The sequence below is a fragment of the Podarcis cretensis genome (assembly GCF_951804945.1).
Source record: "Podarcis cretensis genome assembly, chromosome: 1".
NCBI classification, from domain to species: domain Eukaryota; kingdom Metazoa; phylum Chordata; class Lepidosauria; order Squamata; family Lacertidae; genus Podarcis; species Podarcis cretensis.
In genome coordinates, this window is record NC_137170.1 from 102,318,994 (window position 1) to 102,338,325 (window position 19,332).

Consider the following 19,332-nt stretch of genomic DNA (forward strand, 5'->3'; position numbering starts at 1 on the left):
AAGGAGCACAGCAGGGAGGAAAGATCTACCCTATCCCTTTGGTCACTATGCTGTTTTGCTGTGTTTTCAACTGAAGTTGGGTTTTGAATGCAGGAGAGCAGTCAAAAATACAACCCCCCCCCCCCCCCGCTGCCTGGAATGGCACAGCCCATTCTCTTACCTCAGTTGCTGCAACCTGTTTAGGCCCCACCTGAGCTCTCACATCTGAGCTCACCTGCAAAGAAACACCCCCCCCCCCACTTCATTCCCTATTTACCTCTCCCTACTTCCCCGAACCAGCGGCCCCCACCCTATTTTTCTCTGGCTTTCAGTCTTAAGGAAGACAGAAAAGCTTTTGGGAAATGTAGTCCTTGAACTCAGCACTTATAAGGTCTCCTTGCATTCAGATTTGCCCTAAAAGCCTCAAGCTGGCCTAGTCTCCATTTCTCCCTCAAGCCACGATTAATTGTAAGTACATATTAATATTCTGTGGTTTCCCCCACGATCCCCCAATTTACTGCTACCGTTCTCCCACTTCTGTCACACTTAAGATTTTTAATTTGTTTATTATTAATACATTTATTTACATTTTATACATTCTTAAAAAAAAATTTTTTTTGACAAAGTAAAGATTTTTAGTTCCTTGTGGAAGCAGGCCCTATGTTTCGTTTGGCTATAAATCACCTTTTACTGTGTTGTTGTTGTTGTTGTTGTTGTTGTTACAGTTATTGTTTTTACCACCACCACCACCAATTGCAACCACTTACTTTTAGCAGGGTTGTGTTGAATATCAATGTAGGCAAGTAAATAAGGAGCATGAAATCTTGTATTTTCCCCAATATATGTTGTAGTATTATTATTATTTCATTTCTATACTGCTTTATATTTTTAAGAAAACTCTCAAAGCGGTTTACGGCATATTAAACATCAATAAAACAATGCAGAATCAAACATTTCTGAAAAAAGTCAAACATAAAGTACACAAAGCAAAACAATTAACAAACCAAAATACCATCTCAAAGGTTTCGAAATAAAACATTACAGCGGAGGTCAACTACAGAACACATAAACAAAGTTAACAAAAAACAAAAACAAAATCTTAAACATTTCAAGGAAAACATTGCTAAGTGAAATCAAATATAAAATGCACATTTAAAACAGCATAATTAACAAGAACAAAATACTGTATTATAAGCATGACACAGCTGTTTGGCAGTAACAAAAAGATGGGGCAAAAGAATCCAATACAGTGGTACCTCGGGTAACATACGCTTCAGGTTACAGACTCCGCTAACCCAAAAATAGTACCTTGGGTTAAGAACTTTGCTTCAGGATGAGAACAGAAATCGTGCAGCGGCGGCACAGCAGCAGCAGGAGGCCCCATTAGCTAAAGTGGTGCTTCAGGTTAAGAACAGTTTCAGGTTAAGAACAGACATTCAGAACGAATTAAGTTCTTAACCCGAGGTACCACTGTAATTAGGATTTGCTGTCAGGCATAGCAATGTCCCTCCAGTCTCCCCAGGGGCCTCTGTAATAGAGCTGGGTGAGTCTGGGCCCCGCCCTTTAAACCAGGTGGAAAAGGCTTTGCAGAGAGTGGCCTTCACAACTCATAGTCGGACGTTGTAAATATATTGCAGGTAGGATTCAGCTCTAGGTAGGATGCAGCTCCATTAAATAGATTGAATACTGACTTAATGAGTAAGATAGAAATATGAGGACCTGGTAAAAACCCAGAATTATTTCTCCCATCCCCCACAGTGCTTCAGAGACAAAACAAGAAAAAAAGAAAAGAAAATACATTATTGTCAATACATTATTGATTTAATTTATTTGAGAAAAATTCTATACCACTAACATTAAGGGGGAAAATATGGTGGTGGACAGCATAAAACTTACTATAAAGTTGTATTCATAAAAAGTACAAAGCGCATTAAAGTCGTTATAGGTCTTAATAACAAACAGGCACAAAGGATTCGGGACAGATTCTTGAAGATTCTAATTCCATTTTCTTCGTGAGCGTAAACATGCTTTTCCAAAGAGACTTGTTCCTCCTCCTGCTACTTAGAGCCCCGCTGACCACTATGAGTGGAACAGAGCAGGTGAGCAAGAGTGCTGGCCTTGTAGAGGAACAAAATGTGTGGTGCATAGTTTTGTCACAACTCGTGGCTGGATCTATTGCAGGGGTAAGCAGGAATGATTCCTCACTGGATGACCCTCTTAAGGGATCTTCGGTTGTCACTTCGAGGCCCCGGCCTGTTCGGGAGCTAACATGCCTGCCACACACCTAGGTTCCACAGATGCTCACAGTACTGAGCTACATGTGAGCTTTCTGACACCCCTCAACATTTTCCTACCTTGTAGGCAGTGCGGTTGTATTGGTCACTAGTTAGCCTGTTTATTTGGATCCTCACCATATGCTACACCAAACACTGTAAACTGCCTGAAACCAATAATAGTTGTGATCATTTTTAACCTATTTTTCAACATTGCAATAGATGATATCCTGCCACGCACTGCGGACAAGGGAGAACATAGCACTTGAAGTATGGCAGGTTTTTTCACTCTGAAGTATATACATTTTTACTGAGAAACAAATACCATTGATTTCAACTTACTTTCAAATTAGGTACGCTCAGAAATGTAGTTTTTAATTTTGGTCATGTTTGCAGCCTTTGCATTTTTTTCCCAGAGCAGCTGAATTTATTGTACTTCATTGTGTTGTCTGTTGCAGCTGCTGTGGTTGCCTTAAACTTTTTTATTATAAGCATGCAGTCAATGCATGCCCTCTTTTATTGGACAGGTTGAAGGATGAACGGAGATGACGCAGGTGGCGCTAAAGGTTAAAGCCTCAGCGCCTAGGACTTGCCGATCGAAAGGTCGGCGGTTCGAATCCCTGCGGCGGGGTGCGCTCCCGCTGCTCGGTCCCAGCGCCTGCCAACCTAGCAGTTCGAAAGCACCTCCGGGTGCAAGTAGATAAATAGGGACCGCTTACCAGCGGGAAGGTAAACGGCGTTTCCGTGTGCGGCTCTGGCTCGCCAGAGCAGCGATGTCACGCTGGCCACGTGACCCGGAAGTGTCTCCGGACAGCGCTGGCCCCTGGCCTCTTAAGTGAGATGGGCGCACAACCCCAGAGTCTGTCAAGACTGGCCCGTACGGGCAGGGGTACCTTTACCTTTACCTTTACCTATGCAGTCAATGCATGCCCTCTTTTATTGGACAGGTTGAAGGATGAACGGAGAAGCAATTGCTTTTTATTAATTGTGTCAATATCAACAAAAATAAAGTAGGATTTTCTCAAACAGAGTGTTGGATCTATGTGTCACACATCTACTATTGTTACGCAGATGCCTTCCAATCTTTTTGCTATATTCTTTGCTACCTGCATATACTGACTGCTATGTTCTCCACTGCCTTGCTGTTTACTTATCTGCTTACGGTTTAATTACCTTTTCAGTTGAGCTACTCCGGTACATAATAATAATAATAATAATAATAATAATAATAATAATAATAATAAATTATTTTATTTATATCCTGCCCTCCCCAGCCGAAGCCGGGCTCAGGGCGGCTAACAACACTAAAACAGTGCAACATTATAAAAACATTATAAAAATTAATTAAAATCAAAATTGATGGCAACCATAAGCTAAAGTTTTGTAAAGATTGCCAAAGGAGGGAGTCAGGCTGCGCCCTGACCAAAGGCCTGGTGGAACAGCTCTGTCTTGCAGGCCCTGCGGAAAGATGTCACGTCCTGCAGGGCCCTTGTCTCTTGTGACAGAGCATTCCACCAGGTTGGAGCTGCAGCCGAAAAAGCCCTGGCTCTAGTTGAGGCCAGCCTAACCTCTCTGTGGCCTCGGACCTTCAAGATGTTTTTATTTGAAGATCGTAAGTTCCTCTGTGGGGCATACCAGGAGAGGCAGTCCCAGAGGTGCGAGGGTCCTAGGCCGTATAGGGCTTTGAAGGTTAAAACCAGCACCTTAAACCTGATCCTGTACTCCACCGGGAGCCAGTGCAGCTGGTATAGCACCGGATGAATGTGATCTCACAGCGAAGACCCCGTACGGAGTCTCGCTGCGGCATTCTGCACCCGCTGGAGTTTCTGGGTCAGTCTCAAGGGCAGACCCACGTAGAGCGAGTTACAATAATCCAGTCTGGAGGTGACCGTTGCGTGGATCACAGTGGCTAGGTCAGGGCGAGAGAGGTAAGGAGCCAACTGCTTAGCTTGGCGGAGATTAAAAAATGCCGCCTTTGTTATAGCTGCAATCTGCGCCTCCATGGAGAGGGAGGTATCGAAGATTACACCCAAACTCTTAACGTACGGTGCTCTGTACTAATTGTACTCCCGCAAGAGATGGGAGTTGCCCCCTCAATCCCATACCATCCCGTCCCAGCCAGAGGACCTCTGTCTTCGAATGATTTAACTTCAACCGGCTCCCATGTAACCATCCAGAAACAGCTTCCAAGCATCTGATCAGTGTGTCTGGGGCCAAGTCAGGATGGCCATCCATCAACAGAGTTGGGTGTCATCAGCATACTGATGGCAGCCCAGCCCAAAACTCTGGACAAGCTGGGCGAGGGGGCGCATAAAGATGTTAAAAAGCATCGGGGAGAGTATCGCACCCTGGGGCACTCCACACACCAAGGAGTGGCGGGATGACAATTGCCCCCCAAGCGCCACCCTCTGTCTCCAACCAGAGAGAAACGAGCGCAGCCATTGAAGGACTGTGCCCTGGATCCTCACGTCGGCAAGGCGGTGGTCCAGGAGTTCGTGATCGACCATGTCGAAGGCTGCTGACAGGTCTAGAAGAATCAGCAGCCTGACACGCCTCGATCCAGCTGCCTGCGGAGATCATCTTTTAGGGCAACCAGAGCCGTCTCGGTCCCATGACCAGCGCGGAAGCCGGACTGGAATGGATCCAGAGCTGATGTTTCATCCAGAAACCTACCAAGCTGTTCAGCAACCGCTCTCTCAGTCACCTTACCCAGGAATGAAAGATAATAATACATACATAATAATAATACATATGTGACAAGCAACACAGATAAGCATTCAGAAACATGTATCTGATTTAAATCCTTGTCCATTCCAGTCATAAATTCTTGCTTTAAAAAAACAAACAAACACATCAACCCATTCATATTTCCCACCACAGCTAGAGCAGTAGGATCTTGCATATCACTTGTCCTCTGAATGACTAATTGCAAAGCTGTAATTGTAAATAAGTATTTTAATTTACTATAATGTAGATAAATCTGATTTTTCCCCTCCCATACCTCCTCAAAATATTTGCCTGGAAAAATTGTAACTTGATATCCAGTTTGACAAGTTGACCTCCAGTGGTATTTAGTATTTGAACTCTTGACAGTATGTTAACGTTGACATCTGTATAGCATTTTGGTATTTTTTTCACCTGAGAAAAAACAGGATGTCAAAAAAGTTACTATGTCAGAATTTGAATTGTGAAGTCAGTCAGTCAGTCCAGTCTCTCTTTCAGTTAGCTGTGAAGACATTTTTTTAAAAAGTTAAATTGAAATTTGTCTAGTTTTCAAAATTTTCTCTTAATTCTGTGTGAGAGACAGGATTTATTTATTTATGGAGTCTTGAACTTCCAACATTGTTGCAGTTTTTGATAAGGTAAATGGACTGTACAAATTATTCTCAGTAACTCAGCCCTTTCTCATTCCACCACCGATGCCACAGTCTGTTATTCCAGATGCAAGCGCCATATTGCATAACTTACTTAATTACACGATTAGATGTTTGCTGAATGGTTGATTTTGCATTCAGTAGCTATGGCATCAGTAATACAGTTATGAATGCTTACTGACATCTGATCATGGGCACATCTTTTTGGAACCACATCTCAGAGTTCAGTTAAACTTATATCCAAGAAAGGTTGGATACTGAGGAACAAGTCCCATTAAACACAGTTGAACTTATTTCTGAACAAACATGCATAATAATAAACTGCAGGTGTGTGTTTTTTTCTTTCAAAAATATAACCCAAAACCTTTAGCACTGTGTCTTTGTATGATGGTTTACATGAGACTGCATTTCTTTACTCTTTATTCAAGACACTTTATTGGTGCACTAGCAAATATTTTAAAATATTTCAAGTTCCTTCTGCAGTGTGATAGTTTTTGCATCTCCATGGACTATATGTCATTGCGGTTTGTTTCATGTTGTTTTTAAAAGCGGTATTAATATGTAGTATAGCAGATATTTGTACTGATAGAATAATAGAGTAGATTTTCCCTAGCTTAATATAGACTGTATCTTCTCTGTTAAATATATAGATTGCCAAAGCTAGTGGTGAGTTCTGTTTTGTGAAATCATTTTCTAAAAGTTGGGAACTGGAAGCTGATAGCAACTTTACAAAGCAGAAGTGGAACAGAATGTGTACACTTAAAGAATAAGTGTGAGAAGTGGATCATAGAACCATAGAATAGTAGAGTTGGAAGGGATCCTGAATGTCATCTAGTCCAGCCCCCTGCAATGCAGGAATCTCAACTAAAGCATCAGTGGCAGATGGCCATCCAACCTCTACTTAAAAACTCCAATGAAGGATTGGCCACAGCCTCCCAAGGGATTCTGTTCTACTGTTGAACAGCTCTTACTATCAGAAAGTTCTTCCTGATGTTTAGTTGGAATCTCCTTAAGCATTAAATCAAAGATTTGGAGAATGAAATTAAAATGCAACTTAAACATATGGAGGTTTTAGGTTTGTTGTACAGTAGTACCTCTGGTTAAGTACTTAATTCGTTCCGGAGGTCCGTTCTTAACCTGAAACTGTTCTTAACCTAAAGCACCACTTTAGCTAATGGGGCCTCCCACTGCTGCCACGCTGCTGCCGCACAATTTCTGTTCTCATCCTGAAGCAAAGTTCTTAACCCAAGGTACTATTTCTGGGTTCGCGGAGTCTGTAACCTAAAGTGTATGTAACCTGAAACGTATGTAACCCGAGGTACCACTGTACTGTGCTGTGTGAGATAGGAACAGGATTGCTGACAAGTATGCTCGAGTTCCAGATTGAAGTGGGGGGTGAAAAGAGGTCAAAGTCCAAAAAGTAGAAAGGAAAAGCAAACAGAGGAGATAGTAAGGGGAGGGAAATGTGTGTGGTTACGGTGCAAAGGGGAAAAGAGAATGAATCCGTAAGAAGTAAGATTTTTAGCTGAAGGTAAGCAAAATCTGTTTCAGAGGGACACAGCACACATTAATTTTCATCTAATTTAAGATTAATAGAAGAATCAGTGGTTTAGTAAAACTGATATTATTCTTGGTGCCAATTGCAAAAGGTCTTGTAACTAGTAGTAGTCACAGTATTTAATTAATGCAAGGGAAAGTTATTCATTGATATAAAATCTAGTGTGGCTCAGATTAAAGAAGTCTTTAAAAATGATAAAAAGGTAGGGTTCCAGGTGGAGAAATCGAAGTTGGAAACAGAATTGTTAGAACCAAAGACTAAGGTATTATCAAGAATGTATAACTTGCTGTTAAAATGGAATACACAAGACGAAATGGTTAAATCGGTTATGATAAAGTGGGCTCAGGACATTGGGTATAATATTATGTTTGAGGACTGGGAAAGGTTGTGGACTACTGGGCTGAACTTCACTGCATGTAATGCTCTGAAGGAAAATGTAATGAAAATGATATATAGATGGTACATGACCCCAGTTAAACTTGCCAAAATATACCATTTGTCTGATAATAAATGTTGGAAATGTAAAGAACATGAAGGAACATTCTTTCACCTCTGGTGGACCTGCCCTAAAGTGAAGGCCTTCTGGGAAATGATATATAATGAGTTGAAAAAGGTATTTAAGTATACCTTCACTAAGAAACCAGAGGCCTTCCTTCTGGGTATTGTCGGCCAGAAGGTGCTAAAGAAGGACCGAACATTTTTTATGTATGCAACAACGGCAGCAAGGATACTCATCGCTAAGAGCTGGAAAACTCAAGATCTACCCACACTGGAAGAGTGGCAGATGCAGCTGATGGACTATATGCAAGTGGCCGAGATGACTGGTAGAATCCGAGACCTGGGACAGGAGAGGGTTGAGGAAGACTGGAGGAAATTCAAGATTTATTTACAAAAATATTGTAATTTGGTTGAATGTTAAGAAGGATGCTAGATCATAAATAATTGCCCACCACTGAATTAGATCTGAATTTGACGATAAGTGAGATTAAGGAAAATACAAACTTTTTGGAGAATTGCTAGATTTTATTTAAATGAGCGGAGATAAGATTGCAAACAAGTGGGTAATTTGCTTGGAAAATTTTTTTGTAACGATGTAAGTGCGAGCGGGAGACGTGAGGGAGTCCAAAGAAGTGACGAAATTATGTTATGATATAAGTAATGTTGTTTATTATTTATGCATTTGTATTCAAAAAACTTTAATAAATATGTATATATATAAAAAAGATATAAAATCTAGTGTGTATTCTAGCCAAAGTTAGGCATTTTAAAATGCATGTATCTCCCACTGAAATGAAAGGACGACTTAAAAGTGCTTAACTTTTGACTTGGGTCACTACCCTAATTGTTATTCTACAAGTAAAATATTTCCCTTCTTGGTTTCCTAAAGTTTAAACTTTAGTTGTTGTTGTTTAGTCATTTAGTTGTGTCCGACTCATCGTGACCCCATGGGCCAGAGCACACCAGGCACTCCTGTCTTCCACTGCCTCCCGCAGTTTGGTCAAACTCAATCCATAGTATTTAATTGATTTTCATTTTACTGAGATTGATGGATTTTTGCTGGGGGCCGAAACCGGGGAGGGGATCTGGTGGAAGAAATTTGGGAATTTAAAGTGTATATAATATAATTAGTTTTGTTTTTGTTTTTTTTTAATGAGAGATGGGAAAATCATGGAATGGAATCTTTTTTGACCTTAGGGGAAACGTCTTAACAATAAGTACAGATATATAGGTTTGGATGAGAGTTAAGATTGGATAAAGTAAAAGTGGATGGTTATTTGGTGAAAGAAAGAATGGAAAATTATAGTATAATAAGATAAGATATAAGGATAAAAATAAGATGAAGGATTTGTTGAAATATTTATATGAATTAGAATATAAGAGGGGAATTATAGTATGTTAAGATAAATTATTGGGATTAGAATAAAGTTGGAGGGATTTGCTGGAATATCTAATTGAATTAGAATACAAAGATGGGAGGCGTGAGGAAGTCAAGGAAATAAATGAATGTAAGTAAGTGAGTTAAAGGTTTGACTTAGTTTTTTTTTCTTATCTTTTTTCGGTTTTTTGATGATGTCTTTTTTGTATGTGTATTGTTTCTTTTTTTCATTTATGATTGTTCTCTTTTTATTCCTTATTATACTTCTTATTCTGTAACCTTTAAAATCTTAATAAAAAATTATTTTTAAAAAATAATAATTGATTTTCATTTTAGTTATTTTATTGCACTTCATAATTCTTATATTAAATTGAATATTTTCCATTTTTCCTCTTAGATACAGGACTTGTGCATTTACTGCTCTATTTATGTCAAAATTTAATATAACTTTAATATAAATCCAGATTTAATGAAAATCACTGTTCAGGCACATCGACTGCCCTAGAGATGCAGAAGTATTTAAAAAACCAAAAACCCAGAATGCTGGCTGACTGTTGATCTGTTGATAAGAGGATAGTTGGAAAACCACGGGATAGGGATCAAATGGAATATGCTCAGACAACATGGCTGGCCGACTGGTACAATGCAATATTTTTTTCCTGTAAGCACCAGTTGTAATCTGGGTCTAGCTGGTACCTATTGGGGCTGTTCTTATTTTAGGCACAAAAATAAAATGAATTAATGCTGTTTCTCTCTCACACTCTCTCCAAACTATAATTCCGTGGAAGAACCACATTATCTGGTTCTTCATCTCTAGTGATAAGGTGCCATTTAGCTCCTAGCTTTCATATCTCAGTTTCTAACACTGGTTAGGCTGAGAGGCATTGACTGGCTCAAGGTTACCCATTGAGCTTCATGGCCAACTTGGGTGGTTTGAGCCCTGGTTTCCCAAGTCCTAGTCTGATATTCTAACCACTGTACCATACTAGCTCTCATGATGTGAATGAAACTGCCTCATACTGAATATTTGTATGATTTTTGTACAATTGTTGGATATGAGGGAACTGCATTCAAATCTTGTATGTGCCAGCTCCATCCCATTGTCATCTGGTTCTGAATAGCTGGATCAGTGTTTTGGCCCATGGCGCACAATGGCCTTGTTCACACATAGCACTATGCCAGACTATGCCCTACCAAAAACAAGCACAAGGAGAAAATTTCAGCTGCTTCGTTCTTTCCCCACTTACGCTGTTTCCATACTACTCAGAGCTAAGTCATAATTTGGCTTAGCATTATCCTAACCCAAACTCACGGTTTGTTTTCCCCCAACAAACCACAAGTAGTTAACCAAGAGCAAATCTTAGCTACAACATGGTTTGTTTGAGGCGAGACAAACCACTAGCCCAGGTTTGCACATAGCACTGAGCCATACCGAGGGGCTAGCTTCTGGTAGTGCAGCAGGAGCAGGGGAGATGCAAAGTGGCTGTGACTTTATCTTTCTGTATCAGTGAGGCATCTAATCATAAGCCTGCATTTTTATTAAAGCTTATATGTTTAATCAGGGCCTGTATCTTAAAAGACCAGTCTTAGAAGACCAGTTGCCTAAAAACCTTGACAAGATATTTTTACTCCTAGACAAGGGGCCCCCCTGATTTATAGCAGAAAACAATTCTCAAAGTCGTAAAAAGGGAATTACAGGCTGACAGCCAAGGTTACACTGACCCTACAAATTAAGGGTGGATAAGTGGGGACGCAGGTGGCGCTGTGGGTTAAAGCCTCAGCGCCTAGGACTTGCTGATCGAAAGGTCGGCGGTTCGAATCCCTGCGGCGGGGTGCGCTCCCACTGCTTGGTCCCAGCGCCTGCCAACCTAGCAGTTCGAAAGCACCTCCGGGTGCAAGTAGATAAATAGGGACCGCTTACCAGCGGGAAGGTAAACGGCGTTTCCGTGTGCGGCTCTGGCTCGCCAGAGCAGCGATGTCACGCTGGCCACGTGACCCGGAAGTGTCTCCGGACAGCGCTGGCCCCTGGCCTCTTAAGTGAGATGGGCGCACAACCCCAGAGTCTGTCAAGACTGGCCCGTACGGGCAGGGGTACCTTTACCTTTACCTTAAATAGTAAAATGAGCCATATCTTCTTCCTAAGGTTAAAGAAGGTCAAGAGCAGTGAAAAAGCATCTAGCTGGTAGAAACAGAACATTTTCTGGGAAGACTTTTCAAAAGCTGTTTGTTTCTTAAACTAAGATCCTTTTAAGATTTCTTTTCCTTTTAAAATGTTATTTATGTATTAAATATATTAGTTTAAATATAATTATGCAAAGGATTTAAGAAATGCTAGATTCTTATTTCATATAGTTGGAAGAGATCACAGGGGCCATCAGCCATCAGCCCCCCCCCCTTGCCAGACAGGAGACGCCATCGAGCACTCCTGATATATGGTTGTCAGGCCTTTTGTTTAGAAACCTTCAAATGAAGGAGATCTCTCAATGTTGATGTGAACTCAATCCTTGACATGCATAAGATAAAAATTCAAGATTAATTATCTGTTTTGGAAGGCAATAGGGCAAGGAGGGCAAGAGGTGAGCTGGTAATTAAGATTCCTTGTTGAGACACATGTAAGATATATTACTACTTATTTGTCATTTATAGATAGAAGAATATATAGCTTTTTATTTTCCATAAAAGGGCAAGAAGGAAATGGGTGTATCTTTTGTGATTGGCTCTAGCAAACAGCCAATAGGAATTTCAACCAGGCTGATTGGACAGAGGCAGCCACAGGAGGAGCAAGGGGGCTGGATTAAGGAAATATAAGTGCTGGCCAGAATGGCAAGAGGCCAGGCCAGAGCTTGGTAACCATATACCACTGTGCCTCATATTTATTTGTCTGACAAATAAATTACTATTTTAATTTCTCTATTGCTGCGTTGAATATTTCATTCCAGCTAAGCGTTAACCACAAGCAGGGTGCTACATCAGCACACTTGCTCGCTTATGGTAAGCTATAGTTTGGCTTAGTGTTATGTGCAAAACAGGCCAAGGCTTTTGTTCAGTTTTCCAGATGCTGAGCTCGATTGTGTCTGATAGTACAAATGTGGCTGTATTTTGAAGCATTCTGTGGGCAACACTGGCAATGATGGAGGAAGAATAACTCTCTTGCTCAATTGTGGAACTTAGGTGAATAGCAAATTATGTTTTGAAGGTGACCAAGTGGTGCTCTTCTATTAATTAGGATAAGTAATTAATTAGTAATCAGTACTTACTTTAATTAGTAACAAATGGATTCTGTGCTGCAGAAAAAAGCTTGTTTCGTAGTGGATGTAGGCTGATTCATCACCTACCACCAAATGAATGACTAATTCATTATTTGCATTAATCAATGGAAGTGGCTAAGTTTTGAAGAAACCTTTTGAAAGCCACTATCTGGCCACTTTCCACATAAAAATGGCTTTTCATTAGGGCCTCAAATTTGAGCATGCAGAAATATGTAAAAGAAATTTTTTCTGTCTTGTAGCTTTTGTTTGATCTTATTTTTTTTAACTGAAACATGAAGGTAGTGAAGACACTATGAGTGGTGACCACTTTGAATGCTCCGATTGCCAGATTTGTGCTCAACACAATTTTAGTCAACTAGAATGTTGTCTGAGTTAAGACAAGTGGAATCAGGATAAGACTGGAAATAGAAAATAGGAAGGCAAGAGGGTGCAATAATGAGGCCTGGGGAGATGCTGAAACTAAATAAAACTAAATAAAAAATACTATAGAAACCATTTTGAATATGTAATTGTGTTTTTCACTTTCAGTAGGGATCTCATCTGTACCTTGCATTGAGCTTCTTTCTGCCACACAGAATCACGCTAGTTCATCAAGATGTGTTTTCCAGTGATGCAGACAATCTGATAAATGCAGATGGAGGCCAGAAACTGAATCTGGCTCTATAGGAAATCTTGGTGTCAGTGAAAAGGAATTTTAGGGGACAACTGTTTAGATTTTATATCCTTGTGGTTTGTGAGAAAACAGCTTTTCTCCGGCAGAGGCCTATTCAACTGAAATTTCCTCTTGCACTATTTCTTTAGTGCCTAGTCTGCCTATTCCAGTCGTGCCTCCCAAGCTAAAAACTTACACATCCACATCAAGAAGCTAAAGGAGCCAAAAGATTGTTCAGGCTTGAAAATGCAAGTTTAAATGTGGCAATGCACCTGCCATTTTCAGGAGCACAGATTGTAGAAACAATAATGCTGCCTGCGGCTTTCTGATTCTGCAAGTTTGAATGACACTATAGAATTTGTTACTGCTATTGGAGCAGTGGTAGAAAACAGAAGTTGCTGATGTAGCTCTATAGAGAAAGCATTGTATTTAAAACTAATGGCTTTAGGGCTACAGCAATATGCTGCCTTGAAAAATGCTGGAATTGAGAACTTCTCACTCTTTCCTTACACTCCCAAGTATTTCACTTTTTAAAGCTGGAAGGCTGTACCTCAGCAGACATAACTATAATTTGCATCAGACACTAGCCAACAGAATCTAAATGAAAATATTTTCTCCCTTTTCATTTTTAGAGTGAGAAATGGATCTGTCTTCTTATGCCTCGCCGGCAGCCATTATAGAAACCGTTGCGTCACAGCTAGCATGCAGTCCAGTGGATAAGGAAGTTGCTGTTCAGTTAGATGAAGAAGATGAACTAAAACACCTGCGTGCATGTTTTCATATTCCCAGAGTGAAGGATCTGCCTCCAAGTAAGAACCACAGTTATACCAAGGTGGCTTTGTATCTCCTTGCATATGTTTATTGCAAATCTGCAGGAAGCCTTGCTGCCTAAAGGATAAATGGAGCGATTGGCGCCACATCTTTGATCACAGCATGTCCCCTGCGTTGTAAAATCAGCACCTCAAGTTGAGTGCCTTATATGTTCTCATTCCCATTCTGATTAGAATGGAAGAATACAATACAGCACTTATGCCGTGCTTAGGCTGTCACTCAGTCTCTTTCAACAATATAGTGACTGATTGAAAATTATAGGCAGGAGTGTTTTTTAATGGATTTGAGCTACTTTGCCTCCAGGTGCTTATTGCCAAAAGAAGCTACTACTTTGGGCATTCAGGAAAGTTTTGCACTATCAGTTTTTTATGGTTGATTGGAATCCACTGGGGAGGCCTCCTGCGCAAACCTCATTTGGAAGGAGCAGGAACAACACACTTGGCAGGAGGGTTGTGTGCGTGGTTATTGTGGCACTATTAAGAGTCTTTCTGAATACTTATACCAGGTATGAGGGTTACAGTGTTGTTTGAGTTGATAAATAAGTTAAATTAATTGACAAAATATTCTGATCAGTTAACCCAATGTCCCTGATTAATTGGACAGCAGGTTTTAATGTCACAGCAATCACCATCTCATGACACGCTGCTTTGTTATACACAGGTGAGAATGCTGCTTCTGAGATGGCTAATGTCAGGGAACTGGAGGCAGAGAGGGAGGAGGGAATGAGAAGTTATCGGGAGACAGCCCCTTTGATTCGCAGCTTTTCGTCTTCCGAAGAGAGAGAAGATGAAGGGGGGTCAGAGGGGAGTGAATCTGAGAGGGAGGAGGTACTTCCGAGGGCAAGTACCTCTCGTCACAGAGGAAGGCGGGGTGTTGGACCTAGACGGTGGTTATGCTGGCCCCCAAAGTGGAAGGAAGCTAGTTGGGACAACTTCCCACCATGATCGGATCGCTTTTTGAACTACTTGTAAATATGCCAAGAAGCAATAAAGACTTGTAAAATATGGCTGAAGTCCCGGACTCTTATCTCCCCTGAGCACTCACAACTCAATGTGCTTCTGATGTGAAAAAGTAGCAATGGGAAGCCAATTCAGCATAATACAATGAGATCTTTTTTTAAAAAAAAGCATGCAAGGAAGGAAGGAAGGAAGGAAGGAAGGCAGGCAGGCAAAGGGGAGAGGAATATATTGAATAATTTTTTAGCCAATCCATGACCCGAAATATGAACCATGTCTCCTTAACTCTGTCCCATTACATTCAGTAGGAGTAGATTTATGAGATTTCAGGTGCAAAGTCCAAGGATGTGTAGGGGAATTCATCACATCTGGGACTGCAGCAGGAAATTGGGTTTTCCCTCATCTTTTATTTCAACCCAGGATCCATAGGCTGAACTACCTGCTTTGGCAGCAGGGGATTGTACTGAATGATAACTCTGTCAGCTCATGTGATCTCTGGCTCCTAAACCAGCCCAGCCCTGTGGTTGGAGACAGCCATGGGGAATTTCTGAGCCTGGGATGGGCAACCCCCTGCAAACTTTGCTGGCCTCGGAGAGCTATCCTGGCCCTACAAAGCACATGTCAGCCAGGGAAGCCAACAATTTTTGTGTGTCAGATTTTAATTTGAGCCAGAGAAGAATTCAGGGGCTTGTAAAGCTTATCTTTGCTTTGAGTTCAGTTTTAACAAGTCCCTAAAGTTATTCTGCTGTGCCTGGAAAAGGAAAACTTCACTAGGATATCTGTTAAAAAGTAATGAAGTTTATGGTGATAAAGTTTTAAAGGTTCTTAAGCTAAAGGTTCTTGAGCCAAAAGTAAATCTGGCCAAGGAATCTATAATGAATGCTCCCTTTCTCTTTTTAAAGAATTCTTCAGATTCCCCATTTATGAACTATTTTCAAATCAGTATTTTCTCAGTTATTTTTTCAGAATTATTCACTAACTGATATATATATAGCAATTGAAAGATCTTATTTTCCATTCTGCCTTTGAAATACCTTTTAAATAATTCTTATTAATGATTTTGGCAGGCAGTCTAGTTTGGGAATAGATAGCTACTGAAAATGTAAAAAACATACATAATATACAAAGTCACATGGCATTTATCCAGTCTCTTAATTGAAGGTTGATATTCAGGGGCGGGGAGGGAGGTCTGTCCCAAACACTCAAATATACATTTGCAACCTTCTTTATGAGCATTCTGCAGTGTTTATTTCATAATTAAGCAAGCAGACTGGCTAGAAATCCCCACTTTTCATCCTTGTGTTTGTGACAGCTAATCAATTTTGTGGTAATTTTCTTAGTCTGAAGTCCAAAATAAGCACTGTGGAGCAACTCTGAATTCATGTTGTGGTTGTGAGTGTGGATTGTGAATCCTGGGAACTTCTCTCTCTATGTAAGCATGTAAAATATTCTCTCTCTATATTTGTTCACCTGATTTCCCATGTTTTTTTAAAAAATGTGGGATCAAGGTGTGAGTGTTCAGGATACTGGTGATTTTCTTTTTAAACAACAATCTACCAAACTAGAACATTGAATTGTACAACAGATCTATGCAGCTTGGTGTTACTGCCTATGAAAGTGTTGTTTGCTGTGTTTAAAGATATCAAGATCTGACCTTTATTCTGAAGCATGTGTTTTTTGAAAAAAACCATACACCATCCTAATATCTTTAATGTGGTTAAAATAGAACCATCATTTACAGAAACTAATGCTTTCTGGGGGTGTTTTTTTTTTTTTTTTTTAGTTAGTCTACCATAAATTAGATAATTAGGCAGTTTGATTGATTGGACATCTTTAATGGCTTTGTGTTAGCTTACCAGTGGCACTTAGCAAAACGCCAATCTAAGGCTTCCAGTCATTTATCAGGCTAAAAAAGATGAACAGAATATATCGTAATGGAAGATCTTGAGATTGTTGTATAATCCGTGAAACTAATCAATACATCAAAAAAGCCAAGGTGTAGTAAACAGAAAGGTGATGATTTCAGGTAAGATAATAAGGACATAAGAAGAGCCTGCTGGATCAGGCCAGTGACCTATCTAGTCCAGGATCCTGTTCTCACAGTGGCCAAAGCTGTGCAAAACTTGCAAGCAGGATTCGAGCACAAGAGCACGCTTCCCTCCTTTGGTTTACAGCAACTAGAGCTCAAAACTTTGTAGCTTTCTATTTATTTGTTTACATGATTTGTATCCTGAAACTTATGCATAAATTTATGCTCCTTGGGTGGCTAACAAGATAGTTAAGAGACAAAAGAGTATAGTTAACAATAACAATCATCTTTTTAAAGAAACAAACCAACCAAAAAAAGCAACAGTCTATTCAAATAGACAGTAAAATCAAACTGCTCTGAGGGTCCCTTCACAGTGTCATTATTTTGCAGGAAAGATTCAGCCACCTACCAGATCTTTAGTTTTACACTTTTAAAGCCACCACATAAACCTTCTGCCCTAGCAGATGGGCTTGGGCTGTGGCAATGGCTACATCACTCCTTTTGGCCCTGCTGCTTTCCAGCTGGAAATTAAGATTGCTCCCTTTAGCTGTCACTAATGCCAGTTACAGATCTAAATAATAGTTGGGGTAAACATAATTTACACGGTGTGTACAAGCATGAGTGATCTTGCTTGACATTTATCTGTGCACCAAATGGATCTTGGATGTCTCACTCATGAAGCTAAAAGAGATAATCCAAGTTCTTTATATATTTACATAAAACATTGTACAGCATTGTCTTGAAAGCAGGGTAGAGCAAATCTTATAATACAGGTATGCCATTTAAAAGGGGGAGGGGAGAAGCTTATAAACTATATATTAATCTTGTCAAAACTAAGTTTTAGTAACAGCTTGTTTTACGTAGTCATGACATAAATCAAGTGAGAAGCTGCCAAAGGGTTTTTTTGCATTCCACTTCTTTCTGCAGTTTAAGGTGGCAGAGATTTAGCCATTGTAATCAAGAAGTGTGCAAGGGAAAATACAACAGACCTATTTTCAAAATGTTCTGTCCAGTACTTGTTAAAGCACTTGATTGCCACATATTTTGTCTGCCTTCGCATCATTTGTGTAGATAAAAATAATAATCAAGACACCCGGATGTAGATATGCTTCTGTATGTTGAAACAGATTTCTACATTTAGATATCTTGCAGTTTGTCTCAATTTGCGCAGAAGTGAGTTGTGTAAGAGATACTACCCTCTCACACAAACATACATCTTGTCCTTGAATCTCAGTGTTCAAACTCCAGTAGTATCATATCAACTTCTTCTAAGCAGGTAATAAGCAACCTTTATTTAATTGGCAGGGAGATGCTGATAGGGAGGGTTTTTCTTTAAAATAGTTTTTCCTAATATTGCTTTGAGTCACTGAAGTCTAATGTAAACATGAGTCAACAATAAGTTATTGTACCAAATGTCAAATTTGGAATTGTATTAAAAGGAACAGATTCAGAATGAAACCAGTCTCCATATTTCCAGCTAGACAGTCTTGATTGGTAAGTGTCAGGGACTGGGCAGAGGAGGAATGATGGAGACCGCCTCCCCATCCGGACCCTTCCAGGGAGGAGGAAGAGGAAGACAGTATAGATTAACAACAGCGGTTTGAGGTAGGTTACAGCTCAGAGGCAGATGAGGGGGGAAGTTGGGAAATCATAGGAGAGCCAGAGCAGCACCTGGTTGACACGTTGTCATTAGAAAGTGTTCCAGACCCACCATCTCCCAGAACCCGATGAGTCTTAAAAGTAGGAGAGCAATGAGCTTGAAACCAGGGCACTTAGCAGCAACCGTAGAGGAGGTGATGATGGTGACGAATGAGGAAGTGGGAGAGACGGGGGATGGAAATTTACTTGGGACAATGGCATTATCCAAGAGGCTGGGTTCTATAGCCTCTCTCTGTAAAGATTGTAATAAAAAAGGACTGTAAGAAACTTTTAACTCAGAAACTTTGGCCTTCCAGATGTTGCTGGAAGCTCTCACCATCCCCCTACAGCTCTCACCATCCCTAGTCATTGCCCATGCTTGCTGATGCAGGTGTGAGTTGTAATTTAGCAATATCTGGAGCGCCAAAGGTTCCCCACATCTACTCTAACTAATCTTATTTTTCATCTGCTAATCTTTATAGCTTCCCCAGCTTCTTTGTTACACTCACACAAACATATGCATATTCAAGGTATGATCTCACTCACAAAGTGGACCAAGCAATCAGTGCTGTTTGTCCTCTGGAATTATTAAACCCTATTCACCACTTAGAGGTCACGTCTTCAGAAGAAATATTAGAGGAGCTAATAAAATGAGCACACTGAAGTCCAGACAACAGGAGAAGTAGTACTGCAAAGCAAGGATCTATTTAGTGAAAGTGAGGTGCTGTGAATGATGGACTGTGGTGGCGTTTAGATAGAAAAAATGTAAGTTGATTCAAAGTGGAATGGGCAAGCAAAATTGTGTAAATCTGGACTTAAAAGGGTTGAGTCCATCTAAATCATTGTGCATGTAGAATGATATCTGCAAGTAAAAGGTCACCCCAACATGCTTCTTAT

General features: G+C 40.3%; 1 protein-coding gene across 5 annotated transcripts in view; it reads left to right on the plus strand.

The window, feature by feature from the left end:
• Positions 1 to 272: 272 nt before the first annotated feature.
• KYNU (kynureninase) overlaps positions 273 to 19,332 on the plus strand; it is a 95,698-nt gene continuing 76,638 nt past the window's right edge. Inside the window, exons 1-2 of one of the 5 annotated variants that reach the window (XM_079994196.1) lie at positions 273 to 447; positions 13,614 to 13,790. In XM_079994196.1, coding sequence (XP_079850322.1) covers positions 13,622 to 13,790 — 169 coding nt within the window. In that variant the 5' untranslated portion in view covers positions 273 to 447; positions 13,614 to 13,621. Of the gene's footprint in view, positions 448 to 7,067; positions 7,158 to 13,613; positions 13,791 to 19,332 lie in introns of those variants that run through there. The other 4 variants (XM_079994195.1, XM_079994193.1, XM_079994194.1 and 1 more) reach the window with 4 other exon arrangements.